Source organism: Zalophus californianus, chromosome 10 (assembly GCF_009762305.2).
Source record: "Zalophus californianus isolate mZalCal1 chromosome 10, mZalCal1.pri.v2, whole genome shotgun sequence".
In the NCBI taxonomy this organism is placed as follows: Eukaryota; Metazoa; Chordata; class Mammalia; order Carnivora; family Otariidae; genus Zalophus; species Zalophus californianus.
This window is the reverse complement of record NC_045604.1, coordinates 72,384,354-72,397,706: the sequence shown is the minus strand read 5'-3', so window position 1 is coordinate 72,397,706 and position 13,353 is coordinate 72,384,354. Positions and strand designations below refer to the sequence as shown.

Here is a 13,353-nt window from a genome sequence, read left to right as displayed (position 1 = left end):
GCAGGGGGCACAGACCAGGTGCAGGGGATTGCCAAGGGCAGCCCAGTGAGTGCACGGCCAGGAAGCCCCTAGAAGGGCCTGGACAAAATGCCAATGCCACAAAGCATGAAAAGGGACAAAGGCCTTGGGTCCACTCTCCTGAAAGTTTGGGGGTCTGTGGATTCAATCTGGGACACTTCCAGTGTCCTTGATGGTGGAATAAAAAGTGGACACCGACAGGGGTACCTGGGTGGCTCGGTTAAGTGTCTGCCTTTGGCTCAGTTCATGATATCAGGGTCCTGGGATTTAGCCCTGCTCAGCGGGGAGTCCGCTTCTCTCTCGCTCCCTCTGCCCCTCCCCTTGCTTGTGCTCTCTCGCTCTCAAACAATAAAATCTTAAAAAAAAAAAAATAAGACACTGACAAAGCAGAAGGAGTCATTTGGAGAAAAAGCTTCAGAGTCACCCACATTTGGAGAAAAAGCTTCAGAGTCACTCACCCACCCACTGAAATGAGAAGTGTTCTAGTAAGTTCCAGACCAGGTCCCAAGTGGCTGCACCTGCCTCCACAGAGGGCCATAGGTCTTGCTTCTGGCCATGTCCCACCATTAGCATGTGTGCAAGGAGGGGTCAGGGCCTGGGTTGCCGCCAGACCTAGTGTTGCCATGGGCAGGGATCTGAATTCAGCATACTGGGATGGGTGTCAAGTGAATCAGCAAATACTCAGTCTCTGAGTTCTGACCCGTCCTGAGTTGACATGGAAGTCCTGCAAAGGATGAAAAGGACTTTAAGAATCACCCAAAACCCTGAGCTGGCACCACCAGGCCATTAGATGCTTCTCCTAATTTGAACGTTTTGGCACCTCTGAAAGCCCAGAAGAATTAGTGCCCTTGAAGCTGTGGTCACAGCCTCCAAACTGCAGCTGCTGTTGTCCCAAAGGGGGTCTGTACAGGTCCCCTTGTGCTAGGGGTTGGGGGGCATCCTTGTTCCTGAGGCCTGAACACCAACAGTAACAGTAACAGCATAGTTACTAACAGTAACAGCTTAGCTTTCAGACAACACCTGGCATCTGCAGGACTGCCTAGTCTCTCCTCAATACCTGCCCTCAACTGTTCAAAAAATATATTTTATTTTTAAGTAATCTCTACACCCGACATGGGGCTCAAACCTACACCCCGAGATCAAATAGTCACATGCTCCACTGACTGAGCTAGCCAGACGCCCCAATACCCCTATTTTTTGAGCTTCAAAAATTAAGGTGCCTTATTCAAGGGTTTATGAAATTGGAAGAAAATCCCATCATCCCTGGGCCCTTTCCAGGCCAAAAAGTACCCTATAGCCACGAGCTTTTCCTCCTCTGGGAACTCCCAGGATGCTGCCCGAGGAGGGGAGAAACTCACCCAGAAGTTGGTGCCTCGAACAAAGAAAGGAAGATAAAGGGAGACATATTTGTTTTTCCTTTCCAGAAGGCAATATACATAACATAAAGATTACCATCATAATAATTTTTTAAAGGTTTTATTTATTTTAGAGCTCACTCCAGGGGAAGGCAGTGATTTCTGGAGAAGGAGCGGGCAGCCTCGTAGAGGCTACAGTGGTGGTCAGGAGACCCAGGAGCCCTCTCCTCCTCTGCTTCTCTCTCTGCTCTCCCCAAGCAAGTCCCTGCCAGCCTCCATCAGTTCAACTTGTACATGTTCATCTAATCATTTTTTTTTCTTCTTCCATTTTCCTTGTATGCATAGGGGCTGAAATCTGCCCAGGCCCCCTCAAGACTTGGTTTGGATCCCTAAGCATCTTAAAAAGCCACAGTTCCCTGAGGTACCAGAGACTGGTTTCTCGAATATCTGAGGATGTCTGAAGTCAGTCCACAGGCTGAGAGGACAGGAGGTGCTGTTAAGTGTGTCTGAAACCTGGTGTGTTTGCCTTTCACAGAGCCTGGATCCTGCCTGTCATTTTTTTAAAAATTTTAATTTAAATTTTATTTATCTTTTATTTATTTTTAAAGATTTTATTTATTTGACAGACACAGACACAGCGAGAGAGAGAGAGAGAAGAGAGAGAGAGAGAACACAAGCAGGGGGAGTGGGAGTGGGAGAGGGAGAAGCAGGCTTCCCGCAGAGCAGGCAGCCGGATGAGGGGCTCAATCCCAGGACCCTGGGATCATGACCTAAGCCAAAGGCAGACCCTTAACAACTGAGCCACACAGGCGCCCCTTATCTTTTATTGAAGGATAGTTGACACAAGACGCCCCCATCCTTTTTTTTTTTTAAGATTTATTTATTTGACAGAGCACAAGTGGGGGGTGGGGGCGAGGGATAGAAGCAGACTCCCTGCTGAGCAAGGAGCCCGATGCCGGGCTGGATCCCAGGACCCTGGGATCACAACCTGAGCCGAAGGCAGACACTTAACCAACTGAGCCACCCGGGCGCCCCAAGATGCCCCCCCCATCCTTAAGTGAAGTGTAGGTTTTGCTCTTCCCTTTGCCAAATACCACTTCCCCTTCCTGAAATAAAAGGGCTTCTCAGCCTAGATCTATTGCCCCATAGACCACTGTGTTGGCTCTTACAAAAGGGAGGATTTCCTGGGTGCACAACAAATGCAACATGAGGCTGAGACCCCCTCAGTTCCCCCAGAGCAGCTGCAGTGACACACTGGACCGGCTCGGCCTGGGACAGGCTCTGTGTGTCTGGAGCGTGGTGGGGGGGGGGGGGGGGAAGGCAGGTGTCAGGTTGTGCAGGGCCTGGAGGCCAAGGGGTTTGCAATCGATTCTAAGTGTGCACTAGAGGGGAGGCACTAGAGGACGGTGACTGCTAAGTGTATGATCCAGCTGCCTTGGGGGCCAGTGAGGAGGTTGCTGGAGTCTTCTTCCAACACCAGAGAACTGCTCTTCCAGCCAAGTCCGCCCACCTCCTTGACATTCTTCTCAACTGCTAAAGCTTGGCACGTGGGGCTCATCCTTCACACCTTCCACCTGGAAGAGCCCCAGAAGTGCCCCTCCCAATGCCCCGACTGTGTCCTGGCTCCAGGCGGACCCTCTCCTGACTTTTGTACTTTGCAGCTCTGGTCAAATCTCAAGCACCTCCGTTTTTGCAGGTTTTTTTTCTGTGGCAGCGAGTCTCCAGCGAGCCTCAGAATCATCTGCGGGCGGGGGCCGCCGGGGCCTCGCTTCAGGCGGCGTCAGAGAACCTGCACGTTGCGTGGTGTGGCACTGGGCGAGAAAGGGCGTTGACTGGGGCAGGAGCTGCACCGCACAGCGACTGCAGTCACTGGCCGAGGGTTGCGGGATGACCCACAGCAGCTACACCGGGGGTGGGCGCGGCACAAGGTGCGGCGCTGCTGAATCACGACATTCCACACCTGGAACTAATCTTTGTGTGTCAACCATACTTCAATTTAGAAAAATTTATTTTAATTAAAAGAAAAGGAGTGGTGGTTCTCAACCTCAGCCTCACCTCCAGCAGGGCGGGAAACAAGGAAGGAATAAGCCCAGTCCTGCTGGTGGGGGCGGCTCCTGCGTTCGCGCTTAGGAGTGGACACAGGCCGGCCTGAAGTCCGTCCTTCCCCTTCTCCGCCCGCCTCGGTCGGGCCGATGGCACGGGGACGGCAACAACCTCCGCCTGGGCGCTGCCTTTTCACACCCTCCGGGTGCCTGCGAACGGCAGCCTCGTTCTAGGGATGCGCGAAGTGAGGCCCAGCTGGCGGACAGCGCGCTCGGTCCGTCGCCTTTGACAACGCGACACAAGGTCACGGAGGGCACGCCCTCAGGCGCGACTGTCTCCGCGCGGGCCAGCGGTGCCCGCGCCACACAGGCCCCCCCGCCCACTCTCCGGCGCAGGCAGTGGGCCGGGCAGCCCTGCGCTCACCGTGACGTCACCGCGCCGCGCCCGAGGAAGGCCCCGCCCCGCCCCGCCTCCGCTGCGCGTGCTGCACGGGTGCTGGGGAAGACGGACATGGCGCGTGAGCTGCGGGTGTTGCTGCTGTGGGGTCGCAGCCTGCGGGCGCCGGCCCTGGCGGCTGCCCCGAGAGGTGAGGGGGGTCGGGTGGGTGGGCGGACCCCGTCAGGTCCCGAGCCCGCTTCCTCCTCTTTGGGAGGCACAGAGGTTTTGTGAGATTTATGTGCCACACACGCGGCAAGCGCTGAGCGTCCGGGTGTCGCCGGACTGCCCGGGTTTCCTCCCCCACCCGCCGTCAGGTAGCGGGGTTGAGCCCCGGCCCGCGGCACTCCTGCAGGGCCTTCTCCCCGTCGAGACCTCCGGCTCGGTTTGAGGCGGAGGGGCCGAGGGCTCCTCGCTCCTGCATCCGACGGCAGTTACGGCGAGTGGGAACGGACTTCACCTGGGTGATCACTTAAGCACCTTCATGGCGATTTTATTGCTCCCCTCCCCCAAGTTGTGTTATACCGCGGTGATGCAGAAGCCACTTGCTCTGCATCCTTCGGCACAACACTGAGTGCCCACTTCACCCGGGACACAGCCGCGAACCAGGCAGAACCGCCTCTGCCCTCGTGCAGCCCCTGGACTCTGGGTTCTTGACCCCCGTATTCCCAGGACCTGAAATTGGTAGGTGCTCAAATAAATGTTAGGGCAAAAAAAAAAAAAAGAATAACCATAACTGCTTTCTTACTCTCCCCTCGGAAGAAACCAGGGGTGAACGTCTTAGTGTTCCTTCCAGGCTCTGCACACATTGTTACACACATGTGGACAGATGTCTGTTTTTATGTGAAAAGTCCTAACCCATAAATGCAGTTTGCTCCTGAATTGTTTTTAACGTTCTCTGCAAAGCTTACACATCTTGTGTCACTAACCCCGGTCTGTGGCTTTCCAGTGGTTGCATAGTGTCCTGTATTGTGGACGTATAGTCATTTACTTAGCCGAATCCTATTGGACATAATTTTCCAGGGTTTTTTGTTTTTGTCATTACATTGTTGCGTAGAATGGGCGAATATTTAAATCTTTAGGCACGTGTACGGCATTTCTTTAGAATTTCAGAATCCGAGTTTTAGAATTGATGGTTCAGAGTCTGTGCATATTTGAAATGTTAGCTGACATTGCCAAATTGCTGTCCAGGGTCCTCCTCGTTAGTATAGTGGTGAGTATCCCCGCCTGTCAAATTGCTGTCCAGGAAGGCTTTATCGGTTTATAGTCCCATTAGCAGGGAATGAGACTACCTCTATCAAGGCATTTCCTCCATGGATAGTAGTGAGAAAGAATGTTTTCATTTGTTTAATGGCCGTTGAGGTATCTTCTATGAATTTCTTTTTCACGTCTCCTGTATTTTTTTTTTCAAGATTTTATTTATTTATTTGACTCAGAGAGAGAGGGAGCACAAGCAGGGGGAGCAGCAGAGGGAGAGGGAGAAGCAGGCTTCCCGCTGAGCAGAGAGCCCAGCCTGGGATCATGACCTGAGCTGAAGGCAGACGCTTAATCTACTGAGCCACCCACGCGCCCCATCCTACACTTTTTCTATTACCTGAGTTTTATATTTTCGTGTAGTGTCTTTTTTTTTAAACAATAATTTTTAAATAACATGTGTTAACCGATAAGACAACTGTAAGTTTTATACTTTTGCTTGTACCCACCGTCTTCCTTCCTTAATGGATTTATTTCCTGTCATATGAGAGTATACCCGTGTGTTAGTTTTGCAGAAATCTCTGGGTTGTGAATTTTCTAAGCCCTGCCATGGCTAAAAGATTTTATTTTGCTCCCATACCTGTATAGTAGGTTGCCTGGGTATTGTATTCCAGATCAAAATAATTTTCCTTTGAAGAATGAGGATATTGCTCTGCTGTTTTCTAGCATCTGTGTTACAGATGAGCAGTCATATCAATTTCATTGTTTCTTTTGTAGCTTTTTTTTTTTACCTTTCTGTGGAGGTTAAGGTTTTTTTCTCTTTTTGTTCATGTTCTAAGATGTTCCAGCCACGTGTGTTGTAATTCATTCTTTGTACCATGCAGTATCTCTTCCACTAGGAAGACACACCAGTTTTCAGCCCAGCCAGTTTTTCTCTCTCTTTTTTTTTTTTAACTCTTTCCCTTAATATTCTGCGTCCTCTCCCTCTGAACTTCCGTCACAGTGCTCTGTGCAGTCTTTTGTTTGAATCTAAGATCGAGAACCTGTTCTTGGAAGTGTGACGTATTGCAGATGCCCTTGATACCCACCTGTGTGGGCAGTCATGAAGGTACAGTTGTTTGGAGGGACTGAGGGATGGGTGAGTTTAGCCTAGAAGATATATATCTTATACAATGGGGGAAAAGAATAAGTGAAATCACCCCTACAGAAAATTCAGAATTCACCTGTATTTTTTTTCTCTGTTGTTGGGAAAGTGTTGCTAAATGTTAGCATGTGCTTGGCGTCACATCTGAGAGTCTGACTTTGTCACCATCCCAGTCCTTCCCACCTGCTCTGTGAAGTGTGGAACAGTCTCAACTTTTGGACTTTTTAGTTTTCATTTTTGTTCGTTACTTAGTTTATTCAGCAGATATATTTTGAGCGGCACCTGGCTGGCTTAGTCAGAAGGGCATGCAACTGTTGATCTTTGAGCCCCATGTTGGGTGTAGAGATTACTTTTTAAAAAATAATAAAAATATTTTGAATGTTCTCTGGGACTTCAAAGATGACGTGACCCTGCCGTTGGGGTCATACGTTAAGTGGGAGCATGTGTTTTCCAGGCAGTGTACTGGGCCATATTGGAGGCCTGTGTGGCCAGTCAGGGAGCGCAGAAACATATGGATGATTGCTTGTTTGGCTCTCATAGAAGAGAGGGTTATGGGCCCAGTCTTGAAAGCACCAGTTGCAGGGTAGGAGGCACTACTGAATGATTGGGTTTGACAAGAAATGGGAATATATGGGAGTGAGGGTGAAGGAGGGTGAAAATTACGTCCTTTCTCTTCTGTTAGATGTAAATTTGTGGGCCATTTTCTGTAATATCAGGATAGTCACAGTGCCAGACGTGGGCCAGTGTTTGGGGAACCCAGCTGCAGGCACTGTGAGGTCCACACACCCGATTTTCTGAATGCTCTCAGGACCAGGTGGGTGACTGATTACAGACAGTGTTGTCCCTGGTGAATCTGGTGGTTGAGAACCATTGAGTAATTCCTTCCACTGGTAGAAGGTAATTATAAGGAGTAGGGCTATTAGAACCTGGGTAATGTGGAAAATGTAATGTTCATAGTAAAAATGTAAACTGCCATCAAACCTTTCCACCAGTTCTGACAAGTAGCAGAAGTAATGGATTTGCCGGTGACAAATAAGAAAGCCACCTCCCGAAGAAGAGACAGTGAGCCTGAAAAATCAGCAATAGGCTTGGTTTCCCAAAGCAGATGATTGTGTTGTAAGGTGGGGAGGGTGGTGGGTTGGTCATTTCACGTGCCCGTGTAACTGCCTTGACACCACAGCCTGAGCTCTGTGTCCTACTCTCGAGGACACCGTTCTCACTGTTGGCATCGCCAGGACCCCATCTTGAGGCAGCTGCCGTGGGACTGCTTGGGCCTTGAGTTAGTGTCTTCTGCCTTTTCCAATCTCTGCAAGCTGGAACCCTTGCTGGACTTTTCTGGCTTAGAAGTGAGACTTGGAAGGGGTGAGGAGTCTGCTCCAAGCACCAGAAAAGTCGGAAGAGCAGGGTTCCCCCGCTTTGTTGTAGGGCTCCAGCATTGCAGGTTTATTTCCCCAAACGAACCCCACCCAGACCCTGTGCAGGCAGTCTCATATTTACTGCTTTTATCCTTTTGTTTATTTTGCTTCCTCCTCCTGCTCTCACTTTGTTTGGAGGCCCATACTGTTTAATTCATGCGCTCACACCTCTTGTGTTACAGCCATCATGAGAATTGGTGCAAATTCAGGTGTTCCCAGGCTCTCTGCAGGATGAGTGGAGCAGCACTTGTGGGCAGATTTCATTCTCCGTGAAACAGCTATTCCTGTTGCTAACATAAAATAATGATAACAGGTTTGATCCTTAACTGCTTAGATCCTCAATGGCGTTGCCACCTCTGTAAACCAGTGCTGGGGCCTTGGTCAGCACCAGCGAGGCACATGGGCAAAGGGTGTATAGTGTGGCCGGCTGCCCAAGAGGCACTGGGTTAGGACCAGAGGGGCCGAGTCATCTGTAGAAGATCAAACCAACCCAAATGTAATAGGTTAGCAAAGGCCTTATTAGTTACTAGGTGAGTAGTTGCCCAGAATTAAGGCCAAAAAAAAAAAAAAAAAAATCTAAGTGTTTGCTGCCCTTGTGCGTTGAGACAAATGCTGCTTGAAGGGCCGGGAGGTGGGGGGTGCGTGGGAGTTGGATTGAAGAGAAAACAAACATTTCCCACCTCTGCCCCCAAAGTCCATTCCCAGGTAATAAAGGTGATTTCTGTAGGGAGACTTACTGAGGCAGTGGTGGTGGTCGCTCTCTCAAACCAAAATACTGGGCATTAGCAAAGTGTATCCAGTTCACACTCCAGTGAAATGTTTTAGTTCAAAGCCAGAGATTGTTCTTGAATTGCATTTGTGGTGCCCTCAACGTAGCCAGCTAGAATTTTTCTTTTTTTAAGATTTTATTTATTTGACAGAGAGCACAAGCGGGGGAACAGCAGAGGGAAAGGGAAAAGCAGGCTCCCGACGTGGGGCTCGATCCCAGGACCCCGGGATCATAACCTGAGCCAAAGGCAGACACTTAATGACAGCCACCCAGGTGCCCCTAGAATTTTTCTTAAATACAGTCTTGCTCAGTCTGGATACAGAAGACTCAGTTTTTACTAGGAAGCTGCTGTTTGCTTACTCTACAAAGGAAACATTTAGTGAAGATAGATTTTGGGGTGTTCATTTCTGGTATGGCTGCTAAAGCCACTAGGAATCACAGACCATGAAAGTTGTAGCTTAGAGAACCACTATCTACTTGGGCATCATCCCCACCTGCTTTTCCACTGGGTGAATGCCCACAGATCAGGTAAATTGAATTCAGGTGTACCCGAGTCATGGCCTTAACTAATTTTAAGAGTGGCTCAGTTATTTAGCAGCTATATAATTAAAATCTGTGATTAGAACATTTAAAGAAAAAAAATACAGTATTTAAAAAACCCAGAAGATTATATGGCAATCCTATTAACAAATGGAAAGGTCTCAGTCCTTCTAGTGGAACTGGATGTATCGGGTAGCCAGTGCGGCGCATTCCCATTGTGGTTCACACTCACCAGTATTCTCGCATTTATGGAGAATTGGAGCGCCCGAGCGGATGTTCCATGAAGCTTACTTTTAAAGAAGTAAAACATTTCATTTTAGTCATTATGATTAGAAGTGTTTCTAAAACAGGTACATCAGATGGAACATAACTAAACCTTCCTTTGATGTTTTCAGAGTCATTGTGAATGTTAATCTACAGTTTTCTCTGCTAACACACAGGCCCTTGAGGGGCACTGGGTAGGACGACTCCCATCTATGAAGTGTCTCCACAGTGAAACTGCTTCTTGAGTGTTGCTATGTTTTTAGCCTCCTTTCCTCTTGTTTAGCTGGCCAGGCCTCCCTGGGGCCATGTTCCCTCCTCTGCCAATTTCCAGATGTGGGCTGGGAAACTAGATTATAAAACCTGTTAGCGACAGATTTTTTTAAAAGAGAAATATGGTGGGGGGGCGCCGGGGCGGCTCAGTTGTTGAGCGTCTGCCTTCGGCTCAGGTCATAATCCTGAGGTGCTGGGATCAAGCTCCTGTCGGGCTCCCTGCTCAGTGGGGAGCCTGCTTCTCCCTGGGCCTGCCTCTCTGCCTACTTGTGCGCGTATGCTCGCTCTTGTCAAATAAAGTCTTAAAAAATAATAATAAAAGAAAGAGGGGCTGTTAGTGAGGACAGGAATAGTCTTGGGTGACTAAAACTTGGGGTGTGGGTTTTATGTCCTATATTTTCACTGTTTTAAGAGGTGCCCCTCCTTTTTTGTTGTTTTGTTTCTTTGTATTTGGGGAGTTGATGTAAGAGTTTGGTAGAGCTAAATAAATGATTAGAACAGGAAGGAAGCAGTGAAAATGTTCAAGAATGCCATAGGTAAGAACTCAAAAATTTTCAAGGGAATATAAATCCTTATTTGGTATGTAAGTAGAAAGTGGAGCGTTCTGTCTAGAATATTGGAAAACTTGGGGTGCCTGGATGGCTCGGTTAAGCAGCCAACTCTTGATTTTGGCTCACGTCAGAATCTCAGGGTCATGAGATAGAGCCCTGCATCCAGCTCTGTGCTCAGCTTGGAATCTGCTTGTCCCTCTTCTTGTCCCTCCCCCTGCACGTGCATGCATGCGTGTGCTCGCTCTCGCTCTTTCTCTCTAAAGTAAATAAAATCTTCAGAACATTGAAGAACTTAAAACAAATGTTACCTGACATAATTACAGAATTTAAGAAACCAAATGTTCGGACAGATTTCAGATGTGAGTAGCTAACCTGTGGTATCCGGTGGAAATTGAATAATGAAACTGTCCAGGTTGACTACTGAAAAGCAGAGAATTTCATGGTTATCGGCATAAAACTCTAGTAAAATAATTGGAGATGTTTGGGGCAAAAGCTAGAGGCTACATTGTAAAGAACTACAGTTTTTCCAGGATAGTATTTCTACTTTGTGGGAGAGCATTAATTCTACTTTTCACTGATTTGAAAGTACCTTTAGTTTATGGAATTTTAAACTTACAAAGCAAACTTATTTTTAAAGAAATATTTTACAGAACCCAAAACATTTATTTATTTTAAGATTTTATTTACTGGGGCGCCTGGGCGGCTCAGTCACTTAAGTGTCTGCCTTCAGCTCAGGTCATGATCTCAGGGTCGTGGGATCGAGCCCCGCGTCGGGCTCCCTGCTCGGCGGGAAGCCTGCTTCTCCCTCTCCCACTCCCCCTGCTTGTGTTCCCTCTCTCGCTGTTCTCTTTCTGTGAAATAAATAAAATATTTTTTAAAAAAAGATTTTATTTACTTATTTGACAGAGCACGAGCAGGGGGAGCAGCAGGCGGAGGGAGAGGGAGAAGTAGGCTCCCGACCTGGGGCTCGATCCCGGGACTCCAGAATCATGACCTGAGCCAAAGGCAGATGCTTCACCGACTGAGTCACCCAGGTGCCCCTCCATTTCATTTTTTTAAAAAAATTCTGGTTTAACCCACATTCAGTGATTTCGAAACCAGCCACCAAGATTGGTGGGTCACCTGTCTAGATCTACAGTCGGTGAAGCTCTTTGAGTTACGTGTCCGTGCCTTCTGAGAAAATTACCACATGTTTATTGAGGGCCTGCTCTGACTCTAGCATCATCATGGGAAAGACGGATGCGGGACTGTCCGGGACATCTCCCATGTGGTGTAGTGCTAGCAGTTCATTAATCATCTCAGCTGCCTCCTTGGTGCCTGATACTGCTCTGGTGCTAGGTGCTGCCCCGGGGACAAAGCAGACAAGAATCCTGGCCCTCCGTGGTGCTGGGGTGCAGATAAATAAATGCAGTGTGAATGTTGGGTGCCAAGCCCCATGAAGAAACCAAAGCAGGAGGGGGATCCTGATAGAGTGGGCAGGGAAGGCTTCCTGTGGAAGGTAGCATTAAGCACGGCCTGGAAGAGTGGGGAGGTGGCTGGGGAAGGGCGGCTCACGCCGAGGCAGCAGCCCGTGCCAGGGTCCTGAGGCAGGAGTGGTCTGGCATACTTCGGGGACAGCTAGAAGCCCTGGGCCAGTGCTGGGGGCGCTTTTGAGAGCAGTCAGGGCAGAGGTGTGCCTCTTCCGTCTTAGTGTGAGTCTCAGATTGAGATTTGGCTGATGGGTAAGACTGGGCATTGAGTTCAGAGTAAAGGCTAATGTTACGGAAGTTTTCTGAGGAAAATCCTTCCAAGTTTTTGTTACTGAGAAGGTAGGGCTGTCTTTCAGAACCAGTTGGTATGGTGGAAAAAAAAATCTCCTTCCGCCCTTAGTGCACAGCAGTGCCAGAGAAAGCCCCTGCGGTGACATGGGGGTGCACACCCAGGTCCCTTAGGCGGGAGAAGCTGCGCTGCACCAGGCATGTGGTCAGGCCTCCCCCACCCTTCCTGCAATGCGTCTCGGGGTCCGTTTCCTGTCCCTGCTTGAGCTGTGCTGTCCCCTGTGTGGGCGCCCCTCACTCAGCCCTTTCCTGTTTCCACGTTTGCTTAAATCACAGGCCACACCGCCAGCCGAGTCTCACACCTTCACCAGGGTGAACCTAGTGTTAGTTGTCAGTCTGACAGTGAAAATGCTGTCTTGTTTTCACAAGCATTTCTTTAGTCTTGAGTGTGGTCAAGCATCTTCTGATTCAGAGCCATTGATGTTTCTCTTTTTGGGAATTGCCGTTTTTCTGTTAAGCTCTTGCCTTTTTTGTTACAGACCTATAAGTGACCTTTTAAAGTGTTAAGGAAGCTGGCCTTGTGCTATTTGCCTGCTGACTTTAATTTTTTTTTTTTTTTGGTAGCATGCTTATTTTTAGTTGTCCGTGTGTGTGTGTGTATATTTTAAAGATTTTATTTATGTATTTGACAGAGAGACACAGCGAGAGAGGGAACAGAAGCAGGGGGAGTGGGAGAGGGAGAAGCAGACCTCCTGCGGAGCAGGGAGCCTGATATGGGGCTCGATCCCAGGGCCCTGGAATCATGACCCAAGCCGAAGGCAGATGCTTAACAACTGAGCCACCCAGGCACCCCTATGTATATAGATCGATCGATCTATCTATATATTTTAAGCTTTATCCCCAGTGTGGGGCAGGAACTCACAACCCTGAGGTCAAGAGTCGCACACTCTACTGACGGCACCATCCAGGCGCCCCCATGTATGTATTTTTAAAATTAAATTTTATTTATTTTTACTTTAATTTTTAAAATATTTATATATTTTTAAGTAATCTCTACACCCAGTGTGGGGCTCAGACTCACAAGAGTTGCATGCTCTGTTCACTGGGCCACCTGGCCCCCATGTGATGAGAACTTTTATGATTTATTGTATTTAATTATTTTGTGCTCCATAAATTTATGGTTTGTGGGTTATGTATTTTGTTTAGAAAGCATTTCCCCTTAAGTCATTAGAGAAAAAGATGTCAAGATGATCATTATTGGTAGGAAAGGCAAATCAAAACAATAGTGTGGTGTGACTTCATACCCACTCTGGTGGCTGGAATAAAAACCATAGGTGATAATGATGTACTTTGGAGTGTTGAGGTCCGGAGCCAGTGGCCAAGAAAGGATTCTTGAGATGTCTTTGGTGCAAAATGGTGGTTTTATTAAAGCATGGGGACAGGACCCGTGGGCAGAAAGAGCTGCATTGGGGTCTTGAGGAGTGACTGATTTTATGTAAGAGTATTTTTTGTTTTGTTTTTTAAGAGAGCTCAAGCGGGAGCAGGGGGGAGCAGAGGGAGACGGAGAAACAGGCTTCCCAGCTGAGCAGGGAGCTTGG

The 13,353-nt window shown here is 48.5% G+C and overlaps 1 protein-coding gene across 1 annotated transcript in view; it reads left to right on the top strand.

The window, feature by feature from the left end:
- Positions 1–3,851: 3,851 nt before the first annotated feature.
- Positions 3,852–13,353, top strand: part of TRAP1 (TNF receptor associated protein 1) — a 52,614-nt gene continuing 43,112 nt past the window's right edge. Inside the window, exon 1 of the mRNA XM_027614157.2 lies at positions 3,852–4,002. Coding sequence (XP_027469958.2) covers positions 3,927–4,002 — 76 coding nt within the window. The 5' untranslated portion in view covers positions 3,852–3,926. The remainder of the gene's footprint in view (positions 4,003–13,353) is intronic.